The sequence below is a fragment of the Phaethon aethereus genome, assembly GCF_964289735.1.
Source record: "Phaethon aethereus genome assembly, chromosome: 5".
NCBI classification, from domain to species: Eukaryota; Metazoa; Chordata; class Aves; order Phaethontiformes; family Phaethontidae; genus Phaethon; species Phaethon aethereus.
In genome coordinates this window covers 40869714-40887922 of record NC_138579.1, presented here as the reverse complement: position 1 = coordinate 40887922, position 18209 = coordinate 40869714, and the positions used below count along the sequence as shown (strand labels likewise).

Below are 18209 nucleotides of genomic sequence, written 5' to 3'. Positions count from 1 at the left end.
GGTACAAAAGTAACAAAATAAGACTTTCTATGCAATACAACACAAAACCCTACAGTAACTGGATGTAGAAACCTTCCACTGCTACAGACATACATAACTTTTCTTATCAGTCTATGTTTTTTTTTTCTTTTTCATCTTGAGTATAATTATCATTTTACATTAACCAACTTCTCAAAGTTTCTTGCATCTTTTATTACGCATTTCTAGGTAAGAGTTAGTCTGCAACCCTGGCCATATTGTGGAGGTATCTGCATGGAGAAAATTCTTACTGTGCTAGTGACCTTGTAATGGAGTTGAATCCTGAGACTCTCTTCTTGCAAAGCATGCGGCCATCAAATAGGAATTAACTGAACGAAGACCTAATTGCTTGGTTTTATTTCTCTGCAGGACCAAAATATAATTTTCTTCCCTGCATGTGGTAGTGAATCATACATCAAAAATATCCAAGCTCATCAATTCATACCACACTCAAAACAAATCCATGGGAAACCAGCATGCAATTTTGAGAGGTTTATCCACACAGAAAAAAAAGTTAAAGAAAATATGCAAATGTGTATTCTTTATAATGATATGTATGGAAAGCCTGAAAGCTTTCTCATTTTTCTGTTTGCCATTTTTGATGGAAGGTTCTAAAGCCAAATCTATGGTGTTCTCAGGTGCTCTGTAATGCAAATACATAACAGACCAAAGAGGTGAGTATTTCTACTGGAACAGGCAAAATAAAACAAGTTATTCATCAACCATTCAGCGTATCCACACAAATCAGGTAATGCAGTTTGTCCACTCCAGCACTACGCCAAACCTCTTCAGCTACAGCATCTTCTGGAGATGTATTCTAACTGTCCCCAGCGCAGCTTTTAGCAACAGTAATTTCTGACTGGTGCATTATTTGCAGCTGGTAAAAATAAGCTATGTAATTCTTTGTACTATTTAAAGTGGAAAACCTAAGACCAACCCTTCCTTTTCATCCCACCCCCAACAGTTACGTGAATGGCAACTTCAGTGCTGTAACTGAGATATAACATACACAGAAGAATCATTCACGTGTCAAAGCTAATGCATGTGTAAAAGAATAGAAAATTATTCATGAGACTGGATTTACAGTTACTGAAGCTAACTTCTGCATTTCATTCGAACACCACATTGATTAAAGTCAGGAAATTTAAACTCCAGAACAAACTGTTGTATTTTGCAATTTAAGTCCGTTAATTAAAAAGCAGGTAAGAATCTGCTCAGTAAATAACACCCTGAGAATGACTTTGACTAAAAAAAGCCAAAGAATGATAGAATGAAAGAATGAACAGAATATATGCAGGGAATAATGAGAAAGATGTATTCACAGAATAACGAGAGGGCTTGTGCTGGTTGTGGCTGGGATAGCATTACTTTTTGTCATAGTGGCTAGTACGGGGCTCTGTTTTGGATTTGTGCTGAAAACAGCGTTGATAACACGGGGATGTTTTCGTTACTGCTGAGCAGGGCTTACACAGAGTCAAGGCCTGTTCTGCTCCTCACCCCACCAGCGAGGAGGCTGGGGGTGCACAAGGAGCTGGGAGGGGGCACAGCCGGGACAGCTGACTATGGGGATATTCCATACCATATGACGTCATGCTCAGCATATAAAGCTGGGGAAAGAAGGAGGAAGGGGGGGGCACGATGATATTCGGAGTTGTGGTGTTTCATCTTCCCAAGTAACCATTGCGCGTGATGGAGCCCAGCCTCCCTGGAGACGGCTGAACACCCGCCTGCCGGGGGGAAGCGATGAATGAATTCCTTGTTTTGCTTTGCTTGTGTGTGCAGCCTTTGCTTTGCCTATTACACTGTCTCTATCTCAACCCGCGAGTTTTCTCACGCTTACCCTTCTGGTCCTCTCCCCCATCCCACTGCAGGGGAGCGAGCGAGCGGCTGCGTGGCGCTTCATTGTCGTCTGCGGTTAAACCATGACAGCGGTTTGGTTTCCTAATGGCTGGAATGGTATCAGGTTAAAGCAACAGGTTCAAAGGAACAGTTGTCATATTCCACTCAAAGATTCGCTCCCTCATGTTGCTATTGATGACCATTATATCATTGCTTCTGCAGTACCTCAAGGTAAAAATGGTTTGTCTAAGGGTCAGGTCTTCACATACGCCTCGGTGGGTACGTGGCTTCTCAGGCACAGCAGGAGCAAAGCTGCTCTGCTGTGTATGTGATGCTTAGCAGCCCACAGGAGTGTTGGAGGCAGGGCAGAAACAACGCAAGAGGTGTGAAAAAACAAAACTGTGTTGGTAGATCCTTCACCACACAACTCCCAGGTTGCTATGAAGTGAAGTCAGGAGAGGTGAAGTACTGCAGCTTGAGTGCAGTCTGCTCAACACTCGCATCCAAAAATCAAAGCCACACAGTACTTAATTAATCTCTGCCTTTTTGCTGTGTCATTCAGATCTGGAAACAAACTTTTGTAATAATGCTGCACTTTTGAAGATAGCAAGATGAATGCAGAAAAGCATTAATCATTCATTCCTATGAATTTCTACAGGCATTGAAATATTGTTGACTTTTCTTTTTATGCTTTATTCATTAGCCACAATATTCCATCAGCTAAATGTTGTGTTTCAGAATAAAACCACAGTCAGCAACAAGAATGCTCTTAACATGTAAGATTTGTTGTTATTGTGGCTGAATTACTAATTAATCTAAACACTGGAGTTCAGCAGGTAATTTATTATCAAATCCATCTCTATTCCAGTTTTTAGTCTCTACTGAAAGACTGAAAAGACCTAAAAGCAATTGGGGGGGGGGGGTGGGAATCAAACCATTTTTAATAGACCTGCTTTGTTCCAGGCTCACAGCTTTCATCTGATGCCTTCCAGCCCAGTAATTTTTATGCTCATATTCTTCAGTAAGAGAAATTATATTTTGCATTGTTCTAACTTCTGCCCAGGTGGCAGGAAGGTCATCTTGGTTTTATTTTCCCTTTTGAAAGCATCTCTGGTGACTAGGAAGAACAGACAAGTCACTACAGAAAGATAAATCTGGACCATTTGGTGATTTTTAATTGTATTTTTGTTGCTCACAAGAATGTGATCTATTGTATCTTCACTTGGCAGATGCAGAGGTTCAGATCCAGCAAGGACAGGTAGGACCAGGAAGGACCTTACAATTCTAATGTAAGGAAATGAAATTCCTCATAATATTCAGTGCTTTTAGATAACACTTTAGAGGGCATTTTACTGACCAAATACTGAGACCTCAGGATGTGTTTCATAAGCTTTCTACAGTCACCTAAACCAAATTTTAATGTGCCCACTGCTTTGTGAGGCGCTTTTCCTCTAGTGTTTTGCACCTCAGATATGATGCTTTCAAGTGCAGTTACAAGGAAGTACTTGGCTACTTGGAAAGTCCAATTTTGGTAATTTTAAAAGTGATGCTTAATTTCATTTAATCGTTTAGGATTTATCCCATAATCTGTGCGCACATTTTTAAGGGACATGTAAGCTTCACACAATGGCTGAGCAAGCTTGTGCAGAGACAAGCAACCCTGAAGAGAAGGGAGAGCCATGAACAAGACGTGCAGAAGTGGCAGCAACAGCAGCCAGCTATGGAAACCATCCTTCCTCCCAAAGCCCAGAGCAGACGCGGGGCCGTGCATACCCCGGTATTTGGGCTGGGTTGGTGCCACACAGCTAGGGAGGACCGCTACTGTGGAACGAGCCGCACACAAAACACACCAGGCAAGCGGCACCGGAGCTGGGAGAGCACGGTACGAGCACAGCCTGGCTTGTGCTGCCGGCGAAGCACGAACCAAACTGCGGCGTGGCTGCGGCACAGGGCAGCGAGACACAGAGGCCAGCAGCCCTCACCCCGCAGAGCACCGACCAATGCAGCAGCCTGTCCGTGCTCACTTCTAGCGTACAACACTTACCACTCCTCAGCTCAGTCTTAAGAAAAATTGCACTGTCTTTACGTGTACTTAAGCGTACACACATGCAGACGCACAGGTAGATTGAATACGCACTTCTTAAAATATTAATTCTGATTGCTTACTCTTATTTCTTTGACAACCATATCCTATTCAATTAATCTCCTATCCCCCTTCTCCTCTGAAAATAAAATCCTTTAAACTTTTGCTTCACAAGGCAATGAGTTGCATCTTAACAACAGGCAAAGAATCACTACCCGTCAGAGAGCAAATTTCTGTCTTTCCCTCCCCCACATCTCTCACCCTTCGAAAATTAGGAAGCTGGATGCACTTAAAGAGAAAAAGGGAGGGAGGAGGGAGCTGTGGATGAAGACAGCATAACTCTTTGGCTCCTTAACTAGGTTAATTTGTCTCCTGGCATGAAATAGAGAGCTTAAGAGAAAGCTACAGGAAAAAAGAAATTGCAAGGCCTGCGCTTCTCGTGTAATAGCTGACGTGTCTAATGCTATAGGATTCACAGCAGTTTTGAAATACTAGATTAAATGGTATAGCCACCTTCTTACTGAGGGAAGGATGGATTACATTTCTATTGGGTGCAATTTGAAGAAGAGATGCATAAAAAAAGAAAATACAAATTGTGATGAAGAAGCTCAGTCCTGACTTGAATTAGTTTAAATACAACTTGCTCAGAACAATTGATTTTTGATGAGAAATAAATGTATTTGTATGCCAGACCAGTGTTTGCAAGCCAGCTTCCACCACGCAATTGCACATCACCATTGAATTCACTGTGTAGCATCTGCTGTACATAAATGTGGAAAACCACCAGAAATTATACAGTACTATAGATGTATATATAAATATGTCAATTATAACCCAAGATCATGCTCTTTGTATTATTTATAAACTGTTAAACACCCAAAATTATGTTGGATATTGAGTTTAGTTTTGGCAAAGGTTCTTTTTCTTGTTTTGCTTGTTTTAACTAAATCGGCTCACTCGTGTTTAAGCAAAAGATTGCACTTGGTTTAGATTTGGGACTATCTACATCTACTAACTTTGCCTGAAACAGAGTCAGTACTGCATTTCAGGTCTCCCGTTTCTCAAAGCAAAACTACAGAGAGGAGGGAAGGGGAAGGGGAAGGGGAAGGGGAAGGGGAAGGGGAAGGGGAAGGGGAAGGGGAAGGGGAAGGGGAAGGGGAAGGGGAAGGGGAAGGGGAAGGGGAAGGGGAAGGGGAAGGGGAAGGGGAAGGGGAAGGGGAAGGGGAAGGGGAAGGGGAAGGGGAAGGGGAAGGGGAAGGGGAAGGGGAAGGGGAAGGGGAAGGGGAAGGGGAAGGGGAAGGGATTGACCTGGGCTAAAAATTCAGATTCAGACACTCATTTTGACAAATGCTTGGCAGTGGGTGCTGGCTCTTGTCAGCATTGCCAGCCCTGGTCTGCTCCCCGTGACACCTACATCTTTCTTTGTACAGTTCCTCTGAACGGGGACCTTTCAAACCCTGGAGATGAGGAACCTGCTCTTGCATCGCTGGCTGCCACATCTGGATGAAAGATGTGGTTGAGCTTCTCTGAAGAGCAAAGGCAGTAAGTACCCTCAGACTGGCATCGTGGGAGCTCATTTCGCAACGGGTATATGAAGCCCTCCAGCAGAAATTGGCTGTCCTGCGCTACGCCATCATGGAACATTATCAATAAAAATTTCTCTCTTTCCCAGCACTAGGGGATTTCCATACTCCAGCCAAATGCATTTTCTTTGGGCGACTGAAATTCTGATGTGTTCTGGGACAACTCCGTAGGCATTTGCCAAGACACGTGCTGGCTTCTTCAGGCAGGGACACATGGCAATTTAAACTTGGTTTAGATCATAAGTCTCAAGTAACGACAGGCCATCTGGCACATTTCAGTAATACTGGCACTTTCTGCTCAGAGCAGTCCGGGACTTAAATAAGACAGACGTGGCAGGTCAGGAGTGAAATGCATTGGCAGGGCTGCGTGCACAAAGCTTGCATGGCAGCACTTAACTCGAGCTGGTACAGCCGGGACGTCACCCATCAAGCCGCTCACAGCCACACAGGCAGCTTTCGGAGCAGAGCAAGACGACAAGCGAGCGTTGGGGTACGGGTCAGGAGAAGTGTGCGAGTGAGGCGCCTGCTAAGGGACTGCTGCTGGAAGGAGGAGGTACCCCTCACAATGGAGCTGGGGGGACAGGCCTGCTTGAGGTCAGGGGGTTATGGGTCAGGATGAAGTTGTATCAACACTTCTTGGGAGCAGGGCAGAGCGGTGCAAGGCTTGTAGACTGCACGTCTTCCTTGGGTTGCAGCAGCAAAGATGCTGGTACACAGGATCAGACAGTACACAGGACCAGGGGGAGTCTGGAATGAGGCTGTGGGCAGACTGGGGAGTTTGAAGGAGGATTTTTGCACTGGACAGTTCAGCTGTCGCAGCACTGACTTCTTCCTGACTTGTTTCAGCAATGTTGTATAGGCCCGAGTCTGAATCAGTGGGAGAAGAAAGGATATGCGTTTGGTCCTTCTACCAAACAGGAGGTTAGTTTTAAGATGCAATTTTACAGAAATCAAAGAAAAGGTTAGAAAGCCAGTTGTTTGTTGCCTGTTAGTATAATGAGATGTTCCTACAACAGTCTGATGACTGGGAAAACAAAGAATTGATGATTCATTTACAGAAACAAAGTCATTGCTGAGGAAACTGTTTACTCACTAAAAGAGAAACGTGAAACTTCATTTATTGCAGCAACTGCCATCATGGACATTGGCTGATGACCTGGTTGGGGCATGGACCACAGCACTACTCAATACCTGCCCTCAGTCAGTTTTTTTTGCTTCCATTTGTCCACGTCAGTGCTGTACTCAACTTACCATTGGACAATCTTTGTCGGATGCGTGCACACAGATGCCACGTGGATTGGTTTCATCTTGCTCTCCTCCTCTGTGGCTTGCCCATAAAAGTGAAGACTTAACCAAGAAGAAAATGGTGTGATGTGTTGTCCTGCCTTGACTGACCTACTTTGAGCCAAAAGCCAGGGAAGAGGATACACAAATCTATTTCTAATGCAGATTAAAACATGCCTTTGGCACAGCATCCCCGCACAGACTGATCATACATTCATAAAGGTTTTTTCATCCTTTTCCCAGATTTCTGTTGTGGAAAGAGGACCATTAATGGTGACTCCCTGGGGCTCCTTCTCCTCGTATTACACAATGCCTCATTCACAACTTAGGCATCAGGACAGATGAAAGCAAAACAGAGATGAGCAGTTCTTTCCCTGGTATTCAAACTTTAAATCAAACACCCACTTTGCTGTACTATAAACAGAGCTGCCTGTTTAGAGCACCAAGACACTGCTGTAATGTTTCTTTTTCTTTAAGATTTTACATTTCTCCTGTGCGAAGCAATTACACTAGAAGTGTCAAGCAAAAATAAACCCCTGTTAATCACAGTCACTGTGAGCTTGCCAAGTAAATCACATCTCAGTGTTGCTGTTCCATTTTTCAGGTAGAAATAAAAAAGTGTGCGAGAATGACAGAGTCTAGAAATGAAGTTCTTCCCAAGAGGGGGCCCAAAGTTTTCAAAAATACAAGCTCTTCTCTTGTGTTTATGACACTGAGTGGAATTAGACAAGCACCAAAATTGAGTATCCAGCAATCATAAGAATAATTCAGGTTGCAAAGATTCTCTGGAGGTCATCCGGTCCAACCTCCATCCAAAGCAAAGCCAGATGCAGAGTTAGGTCAGAATTCCCAGGTCAGCTGTGCGCAGGGCTTTTTCTGAACAGTTCCAAAATGCTGGTTCCACCACCTCTCCAGGCTACCGGGCCCATGCTCACCACTCTGACCACAAACAACCTTCTTCCCATATCTAGTTGGAATTTCTTTTCCTGCAACTCGTGTACATTGTCTTTTGTGTTTCCACCATGCGCTCCTGAGAAGGGTCTGACCCTGTCTTCTCTATAGCCTCTCATTCCCTTCAGCTTTACCTTCTCCGGACTGAACAAACCCAGTGTCCTCAGCTTCCGCTCAAACATACGTGCTCCTGCCTCTTCAAGTGCTCCAGCTCTTTACCCATCTATGACCAGTACTGAAACCATATGCAAATTTCTTTTAGTTTTGGTCTACATCAGCAGGCCTATGCATCTGAAAGGAGAAATAAGAAATGGAGAAAGCTTTGGGCACTCATCTGAGCCATTATTTTCGCATACTTTTCAAACTCGGAGACTTCATGCACTGCCCGGTGCACCATGAGGGAGCTGCCTTCAAGTCACCTGAAGGGAACGGTACCAAGCTTATTCCCCTCCAAATCTGAGAATTTTCTGTGAGCTTTGAGGGGAAAGTTTTGTCCTTATTTTATCTTCATCTTTTCACTATTCCCTGTGCTGTGAAAAAGCAGCCATTTCAAGGTGATGCAGTTGCGGCTGCTGTTTCAAAACAGCAGAGTGCAAGGGGGCCAGGGAACTGCCAGCCAGGGTTGGACCTCATATACTTATGGATCGGTATAATCAGTTTAAAGATGCTTTGAGGTCTCCCATTTTCTTTTTTCTCTGAGTAACAGGTGGCAGCTCGATGACTAGATCACTTGCTTAATTAATTCTATGAAAATTAACAGGAATACCAGAAACCCATTTTAGCTGAATAAATCTTAAGACATCCAGTTTGTGTATTGCAGACTTGAGCTCATGCAAAAAGTTTTTACATCAGATAAACAGTTATTTTCCCCAGGAACCTTCAAGAACAGTTCGCTTATACCTGCTCCAGCCATAACCTGCAATTTAGTAACACAATTTTCACATCTCATTCTAGATTCAGGTTTCTTTTCCACAGTAAAACCCTAATCCTGCAACTGCTAGTTACACTGAGTCACCACCCAGAAGAGCCTGTTGCTCAATAAAAAGGGATTAACTGGATTGAGCCTTACAGAAGCAAAAAATTCATTCCAATTTCTGTATTCCCCACCTATCCCCAAGAACTCAGTAAATTTGTGTTCCATCCCTGTAGCTTAAGTTGGCCCTTCTTCTGATACAAGGATATCAAATCACACTCCTGAATCAATCAACACAACCTCAAACTCTGCTAAATCCAACCATTTTCACAGTAAATTTCTGAAGTACTTCAGCTCAGATATATTCCACTGCAGGGAACCTTCTTTGCAATGACTTGACACCAGCTTCATTGCCAGCATCCCTGTTGACTACAGATATTTCCCCATTATTTTACAACAGTATAAAGTCCCCAAGAGCAAGAAAGGTCCCTTTGAACTGCTGGTCTTCTCTCAGTTATTGGTGTGCTGCCTATATGCCACAATGCAACTTCTGCATTTTTAGTGATCATCCAAATTTTACTGAAGCAAAGTCACAGCCACAGAGAAGGGAGCCCTTCACTTTTCAGAACACAAGGGGAAACTTCCCTAAACAGACTCATCAGTGTGTGTACCATCTAGTCTGATTTGGAAAGAGACTCTGCAAGACGGATAAAATGGTATTTACGCTGCAGAGATAAACATCATCATAAATTTTCAGTCACAGGAGCAGTTAGGTATCTCCTAATGGACAGTAGTCTACCGGTAGAGAGAAAAAACAGTAGTTTTGTGCCACCATAGTGAATACTACTATCGAGTTAGTGAAAGCAATTACCACAAACCCCAGTACAAATACTCCAAGCAATTTACATCACCCTGAGTAAACCCATCATCTATCAAGTTCTTTGTGGCACTGATATTTTGCCTGGAAATAGGGGTAGGAATGGTTTTGTAGTCTGATTCCCAGTTCTTGCACCACCCATGCTTTCGTACACATAGCTTTAATAAAACAGCATACATACATAAAAGTTATTTCACATCCCTCTACCTGTCACAGAGGTCTGATAAGATTATCTGGGTATGAGTGAGAAAACATTGTTTCAACTATCTTTCCTCAGTTCTTTCCCAAGATCTTCCTACTCCCATCCTAGGGAATGACTCTGCCTGGTTATACTGCAATAGCCACAAAAGCTACATAACATTTTAAAATATAATTCAAGAAATATAAATGCTTGCTTAAACAGAATTAAGAAAGCTTGGTTCAATACTTCACCCCATAACAACAATGTGCAGAAGAAATAAGTAGAGGGGCAATTGTTTTTCTTCCATTCTTTCTTTTTTGTGGCTTTAGCAATATGTTTTCTTAGAGCCAGTAACAGCCCACACTCTCTTCCCTGCTAACTGGGGTCCTTACCGGTGACGACACTGGGAATTTTGGACAGAAAGCTCTTGACGGTGCGGATGGGAACTCCACCTGTTTTGTCATCCTGCATTCTCGTAATGATGTCTTCAATCTGTCAAAAGGAAGGAGAGACTTAGTGGTTTATGCAAGATGGTCACAGTTACGTTTGTGTATGATAAGTGCTTTGGAGCCCAGCTGGTAGGATGGGCTTCAAATGTACCATGCGTGTTACTGCACACAGACCTAGAGACACAGCTACCACCTCCCAAATTTAAACCACGAGACAGCCTAGACCTGGTTGAGAGACCAAGAGATGGCGGTCTGAGCATACTGACAATCCTACTGCAACCATGCTTTTTTGCTGACCAGGGGTGACAGAAACATGTTGTTTGGCCCACATGTGCATTAGGTCAGACTTGATACTGCAACCAGCTTAAGGCATTTCCTCTGCAGCCCAGTTTTCCCCCTCCTCCCACATTCATTTAAATCCCAGATGCTGTGGCCTTGGGAGGGCTTTCATTTTCCAAAGGCTCCCAGACATTTGCAACGGCCTATGGCTTGAGAAGAGCGTAAGACAGAACGACCGCAGGCGATTCCCCGTGACTCATGCTGGAGGCGGGGATGGAGCGTGTCCGTGGCCACTGGACGAAGTACACAAGCAAAAGCAGAATGATGATGGAGAAAAACTGGTTATATTTGCACAGCCAAGTTAACTTTTACTTCACGAACTCATAATCCATCACATACAGGAGAATACACGATCATCTTCAAAAGCCATGGCAATCAGAGGATCTGGTCACTGCGGAAAGGAGCTTAATCCTCCTCCCTTTTACTCAAAAAGGGGAAGGGATTTTTGCTCCTACTCTCCCCCTGCATTTACTTGAAGGCAACGCCAGGGAAAACAAAAAGATGAACACAAGCACAGAGCAGAAATGCGGTATCTCCAAAAACCTCTCTTCTTTCAAGTTAATAAGGTCTCAGAAGCCCAACAAAAATACACCCGAAGCTGTTGGCTCCGTCAGCCGGAGCCGTTGACAGCCCAGCCCCAGCGTACTGGCGACAGGGGCCGAGGCCGACGGCAGCCGGGCAGGGAGCCCAGCTCTGATTCTACCTGAAGATGTTCTCTTCACAGATGCTGCAGAACACAACTTCAGCAGAGAGGTTACATGGTGGGAGCACGGCCCTCCGCTCTCCTAAATGCAGCCCGAGAGCTCAACCAGCTCTCTTCAACTCCGGCCAGTCAGCTTCGTTTAGATGTGCAAGTGAGTTTCTTTCACAGGCTTAACAGCTACGTTTCGAAACAAGTTTAATTTCATGTCTTCCCAAGGCGGTAAGGCAGTCTCCCTGCCAACTTCAGACACTGAATTTGATCACTGTGTTTTTAACCTCAGGCTGTCACTTAACTGAACTGTTCGCACCTTGTTTATATATTATTTTTAAGTTAACACAGGCCCTGAACAAATTCTCAGCAGGAATGAAGTCACAAAGATTAAAATATCCTGAGATATTCAACAGATTACAGGAGGGTTGGGTACCTACAGTTCATCTGTGACAGAACGCTATTTTTCCCCTCCCAACCCAAACACTATGAAAATCAACACTACCATCTCCCCTTTACCTGAGCTTTATGCAAGGTTATTTGCTGAGCAAAACAGTGTCTTCCAGTCTGAGAATACCCGAGGAGTAACTGCTCCTCTCCGGCGGGAGAGGCGGCGTTTCACAGCACCCCAGGGTGTTGAGAGGGGCCTGACAGCGTTGCTCATCGTGAACCCAGACCTACAAGGATGCAGCAGACCAACACCAACACCAGACCTGCTGGGCAAACAGCACTGCTCGGTTGCCTGTGAAGGGCAGACCAAGAAGGTCAGCCAGTCTAAGAAACCCTTCAACGAGGCAATGAAAAAGCCTCTCTGACCAACTAGTTAGGTGCCTTCATCCATATGCACTTGTAGCCGGCATCAAAGAGAGATTTTTTCCATGCATATTAGGAGGAAACTACTCTGGAATGTGTTATGAGTTCCATGTCTCCAGGAACGCTTAAGGGCTTTGAAAGCCACACGCGTAATTTTTGGTAAAACTGTTGTTTTCATTTTTTCTCTTTCAATGAAAAATTCAGAACGAAAAACAAGCTAAAATAATTGTTTTGATGCAGGAAAATAAACTTCTTACTCTTTGGCTCACTAGAAACTCAAGGAACACCATACGTGATTTATATCATTATCACTCCAAGAAAAGTTCCATCTCAAGCAAAAAACCCCTTAATTATCTTAAAAGCAAAATATATTGTTTTAACCTAAGCTATCCCCATTTCAAGCAATCAAACAGGCACTGGTCTCTCAAATGGGGCCATTAATTTGGGTTTCAGCCACAATTCTAAAAGCCTACTGCAATTTTAAATCAAGAGAGACAAAGCTGCCCTAGAAATAACTCCTTCCCCAAAGGCTCCTTCTTCCTCCTGTCTTCCAGCCCGACTACTGGCACTCTCGGCTCTCCCCATTTCCGAGTGTTGGATGTTTCTTCTCTCCTTCCCTTTCTACTCAGATGCCATATCCCTCTCCTTCCCTGTCCTCTCGTCTGATCCAAACACGAGTGCATGCGTCATCCTCCTACAGCACGCCAGCGCTGGTGGTCTGCTGCCCGAGAGCCCGCAGGGTTACAGCCTCTGGTTGTATGTAGTCTTTCCATTCCCAACATGCTTTCCTTGTGCTCTCCAGCGGATTTCTGCATTGCTCAAGGGGGACAGCATAGCCTGCTCAAAGAAACATTTGATGATCATTTTATCCTTTCTTAAAGTTATAACCAAGTTTTAAATAAAATATTAAAAAACTGTATTTAGTAACCTATGTCAAGTTTTCGTTCAGTCCACTACAAAGGGAAGATCTGACCCTTTGTACCAGCCTTTGTAGTTTGCATCCACCCAACTTTCGCAGATATTATCACCCTGGATCCAAATCCCTGCCTAGCTATGGAAATGGTTCATGAAATAAGTGATACAGTGACAAAGATTATTACAGCTTCAAGCGTGGAGAAAAGCAAAGAGGGAACATCAAGCGTGAAGGTCACTTTCATCCTAACTTTTAAGAGAGTTACTGAGACACTTCACTGCTAATGAGTCTTCCTTCACTTTCTGCATGTCATTAAATATGCTTTAGGTTTCCATATCTGGCAGTCAGGGAATAAGTCCTTGCACAGCTCACTTCATCGGGCTAGGAGGCAGGAACTAGTAAAACTAAGCGTTCCTCGTATTTATCACTCCTAAATGAGCGAGCTTCGGTGAACTAACTTGGGCGCAACAAAAGTCATGCTAAGAACAGGCAGTGGTTTTCTTCTGTTACGGGGGTCACTGCTATTTCAACCTGGTCTGATTTTGCATCGCTAAAAGGAACTGTTACTCTTCCCTCCAAGTGGATTTGAGTGCCATATCTCCCTGAGAAAGCCAGAGCGATTTACGTATCTGCTGTCGCTGTTAGCTACACACTGTAATGTATGCCTAACAAACTGCATCTGCCTTTCCTCCCGACCAGTTGCTGACAGCTCCGCTCCCTGCATTTGTCCAGAATGATTTTATTTCACATTACCCCACTTTCAATGCATCGGAAAGGACTTCTGGCTTCAGGAGCATGTTATCAGTGGAGACAGGACTCTACAGCAGGTCGTTTATGAGAGTTTACCAACATATTCTGTAACACAAAATGTGTTGGGGATTTAATGCCTATGTGGGATTTGCTGGTATTCATTAGACCACCTTCTCTTCCACTATCAGCACTTTTGCTGGCCTAAGGAGGGTGAAGGCGTGAAGACCTTGAATTTCTTGTAAGAGCTGAGATGTCTATCACTGGGAGATGAGAAGACCCTTTTCTGAGGCAGGGGAAAATAAAAATATGACATATGTTGATGTGTTACAATAAATAAGTCCTAATACAACAACAAATGTAACCTGGCAACTTTGGGTCAGTGCCACACAACATCCCTGGCATTAGCATTATAAGGGGAAAAACGACTCTCGACTTGGCGGCACCAAAACAAAGCGGGCACCCAGACCGCGGCACGTTGGCGGGCACAGCCCTGCCGAGCCCTGGAAGCGCCTGCTCATGGTCGGGGCTGACCTTGGAGGTGACACGCTGAGAGAAGGGCAAGTAACACACGAAAAAGAAAAGCTAACAGCTCCCACCTCCCAAGACCCCACGCCTGGACACCACCCTACCCGGCTGAAAACGTTTAATTGCGACTGAGTCATTACCATCTCATGATGCCAGAGGCCACCACGGTCCCTTTGGCCAGCTCATTTTTGTGAGCTAGTGAGGGAAATGGTGCCCTTTTCACATTCTAGCCTCCGAGTTAGCCGCACATAGTCCCTCAGACCCTGGAGAAAAGGTCCCGCTGCTTGTTTCTGAGTATTTCAGAAGGCTCCAGGTTCCTGTCTGGTTACCCGCAGCGGGTACCCTACTCCTGGGGACTCCTGTCACCAGCTAACCTGTGGCTGGAGAGTCTCTAAGCGTCGCTCATCAGCGCCAACTTTAAATGCGTAGGGCTGGATAGACAGCTCTGTGCGATGCCAGAGATCCTCTTCGCCCCGGCAGACGAGAGCTCTCACGAATACTGGTGGAGCTGGGTGGTACATGGAGGAAAGGATGGATCTGCTGCCAGCTAGCACGATGGCAGCAATTATAAATACATTTGACCTTTTTACTCTTGACTGAAATATAAGTTTAAAATAGACTTTTTCTCATGTTGCCAACCCCTGCGGGTCCCGTAAGTGCCTCTGACTAGTGCTCTGATGCTACCAGGTGCCTTCTGCACCCGCTGACTCCTGCCGCGTGGCCCCACAGGGAAGTTAATTTGACAAGGTGTCTGAAGCCACCTTGCTTCACCAGTCCAGACAATTTCACTCTGCTCAAACACAGGAAGAGGCAGCTTAAAAAAGAAGAACAAAAAAAAAAGGGGGGGGGATAAATACACCTCCCTTTGGCACCCTTGAGGGAGAAAGAACAACCTTGCCTCTGAGGCAGCGCTGGAGGGCAGCGGAGCAGCACTGCCAGAGAATTGCGGTGTGACCTTCAGCAAACAGCTTCATCTGTCTCTGCCCGAGTCTCCTCTCCTGTATAATGGAGATAATGCCGAATCACGCAGGGGCAGTTAAACTCAATTCAAAGATGTCAGGGAAGGACCTGGAGCACCTCAGATAGCGGATGCTACATGACTACGAAAGATACGCTGCCCGTCTTTGACCACCTTTCAAAATCCCAACAACGGCAACAAAACCAAAGCGTGGCAGAGCAGAGACACGTCAGCTGGCAGGGCCATTTGGCTGCCTCCCACATGACTAGCTTCCAGCGACGACGGCACTTCTCCTCCTCCCAACGGAGCTTTTATCTCTGCTTCTTCTTAAATTTCAGAGCTTGTTTCAGATAAAGGCGGAGTACGCCACATAGCTCCCTCACGCCCGAGTGCGTTTCAGGGATGAACGAAAATAACAACTATGTTCTTCAGATGTTTATTGGGAGGGTGAAACAGAGCTAATAATGTCACCTTGAAACTGGTAACTTGCTTCAACATTTATGTACCTCTCTTGTGAACAGGAGAGTACCGGTGATGACCAGGAGGGTACCGGTGAAGGAACGACTACCAGGACACTCATCGTGATTATTTATATGCTGCTGCTAATCTGGCTGGAGCTTCACAAAGCCGGTACCTACTGAGCGAGTCACCACATGGAGGGACAGGCTTCACCACATCAATTCATAACCAAATTAATTCATAACCAAAACGATGCTTAGGGACAAACTGTGACACTTCTTATTCAGCTGCTGAGATGCAACACCAGAGTCTGGGGAGTACCGGGCAGCAGCTTTTTGATCAGACCATGCCTCCCCTAACACAGCCTACGATATCAGCTCTGCCCGGCACCCCCGTCTCAGGCCTGGGCTGCGTTGTAAGAAAATTATAGTCACGGAAAATGGGAGCCGGAGCTATTGCCCTCTGACAGTATATGCACAGTTGGAAAGCAGGGTTTAATATTCATCACAAAAAGAAAGCCTAGCAAATTAATTCAGCAAACAGAGATTCTCCAAATGAGCTGAACTAATGCAATTTTCTCCCTCCCCAAAACTCAAGCTTTTTAGCCCATCAGTGTCAACAGTTAGAAGCAAAAGACATCAAAGCATCAGTGTTATGCAAACTCAATTTTTCATCAAAAGAGTCTTGACAGACAGCTCCTGATGAGCTCAATTTCTACGAGCTATAATTGCTTAAAAGTGGAGGCTACTTGGGCACGTTAGAAAGCTGTGTAAAATACTAAAAGAGAACTCTTGTTTATTGATTGTGCAACTGTATTTACAGTGGCAAATGCTTGGGACTCTGTTGCATTTTACAGCATAACAGAAGCTTCTTGTGAACAGTGGGGCATTTTTCTCCCCATACTTTCTACAGTTATGGCAAAGATGTCACATATATGCATGTAATCAGCTTGAGAGATCTTGTACCATTTAAAGCACGTCCGCTCTAATTAGAAGCCTTCTTAGGTTAGCTGGAAATAAGACCAAATATTTGCTTTGCTCCATGTCATGGTTTAGCCATGAGCAGGAGCGCTGAGCTTTTCATGACTGCCGGAAAGAATCATAGAAATACAGTGAAGATGATATGAATTTTAAACAAAGCACTCCAATGGAAACCAAATAGCTGTAGAATTATCACTGAGGTGTGATGCAAGCCACGTTTCAGTGAAAGAAATGATACCATTACTGCCATACAGTATGTATTGAATAAGGGTGGCTTTTGTGTGACTTACGAACTACGCAAACACAAATGCAAACCTATGCACAGATAGATGCATAAATGCACAGACTGTTTCAGTCAGGACAACTGTAGGGTGGAATCCTCTGTAAACTGTTTCTCAGTGTACAATCGGAACTGGAGGAACCACTTTGGGTCAAAAAAGGAAGAGGTTCGGTCTCTCTGTCCCCTAAAGAGTGCTGCTAAGGGAGCCACTGGTGCTGACAGCATCTGGGCTGTTGGCATCTGGCGGCAAGTGACAGCACTGAGCCTCCCAGACCATTTTATACAGGTCACCAGTCACCCAGTACTAACTACTTCTGACCACGCTATCTTCAGCAAGATTTGAATGGACAACCCTGAAGTGCTCTTCAATGAGTTTTCAAAGTCTTCCAAAAGTCTTTCAAAACAAAGCAGCAGCATGGGTTGAAATAGGAAGGAATAAAGTTAAAATAGGAAATCTAGAGCTGCATTATGGTAACGTATTCACCACAGTCCCCTTATGTCAATAACCAAGAGAGGCTTGGGGGGAGCATAGAGCATGTGCTGTCTTTTGACGAGCTTTTACTGAAGTCACTGACTGCAGGGACTGACGGCATCCTGCTGCCTCGCTCCAGCCAGGATCTGACGCACAAGTTGCCGTGGAAACGGTAGAGATTTTCTTTTCTGTTGCATCACTGCATTGAATGTAAAGCTACGCAGGTCTCCAGATTGCTCGAATGATGAGGATGTGTGATGTGCAAGGAGTGGAGCAGACGTGCCTACCACAGCCCGCACGGGGACTGTCGTGGAAGGAGCAGACTACATCCACAACGTGGCAGAGCTCCTTTTCGTGCCCTCTCCCATGCGGGCGTGCACATTTGGGCCTCTTGCCGCTCCCACCGCAGGCAGGGCACCGGGGTGAAGCCCATTAATTCAACCTCAGGAATGCCCAGAACCAAAGCTGTGGCCCAGCTGCCATCTAAAATGACACTGCACAAACTGCTTGGATTGACAAATGCCAGAAGTCTGAGAGCTTAGTTCAGCTTTGATTTTGCAAATGGTTCTTTTGGGGGTTAGCTCCCACACCCTGAATTTCCCTTTGAGTTCTGGCCACCAACTAATCAGTCTCATGCAAGACAATTACACTGAAACCTGTTTTTGTGCTGGAGCAACTGAGAAAGCTCCAGGAATCTTAAATCCTCCAACAACACTGCGTTGAGTCTCCAACTTGTAACACGATTTGAGGCCAGTTTTTCAAGCCTGATTAGAAGTAGCACCTAAGACTTTTAGGATTTCACTAGATTACGCAAGATAATCCATACTCCTAGCCTGTGGCGGTCTGTGCAT

General features: G+C 44.8%; 1 protein-coding gene across 5 annotated transcripts in view; it reads right to left on the bottom strand.

Annotated features, from left to right (window-relative positions):
- The window catches only part of RGS6 (regulator of G protein signaling 6), a gene marked incomplete at both ends in the record, with an annotated part of 270505 nt that overhangs the window by 94419 nt on the left and 157877 nt on the right, over window positions 1-18209 (bottom strand). For all 5 annotated transcript variants that reach the window (XM_082000782.1, XM_082000783.1, XM_082000784.1 and 2 more), the window contains one exon: window positions 10122-10221. In XM_082000782.1, the coding sequence (XP_081856908.1) occupies window positions 10122-10221 (100 nt within the window). The remainder of the gene's footprint in view (window positions 1-10121; window positions 10222-18209) is intronic.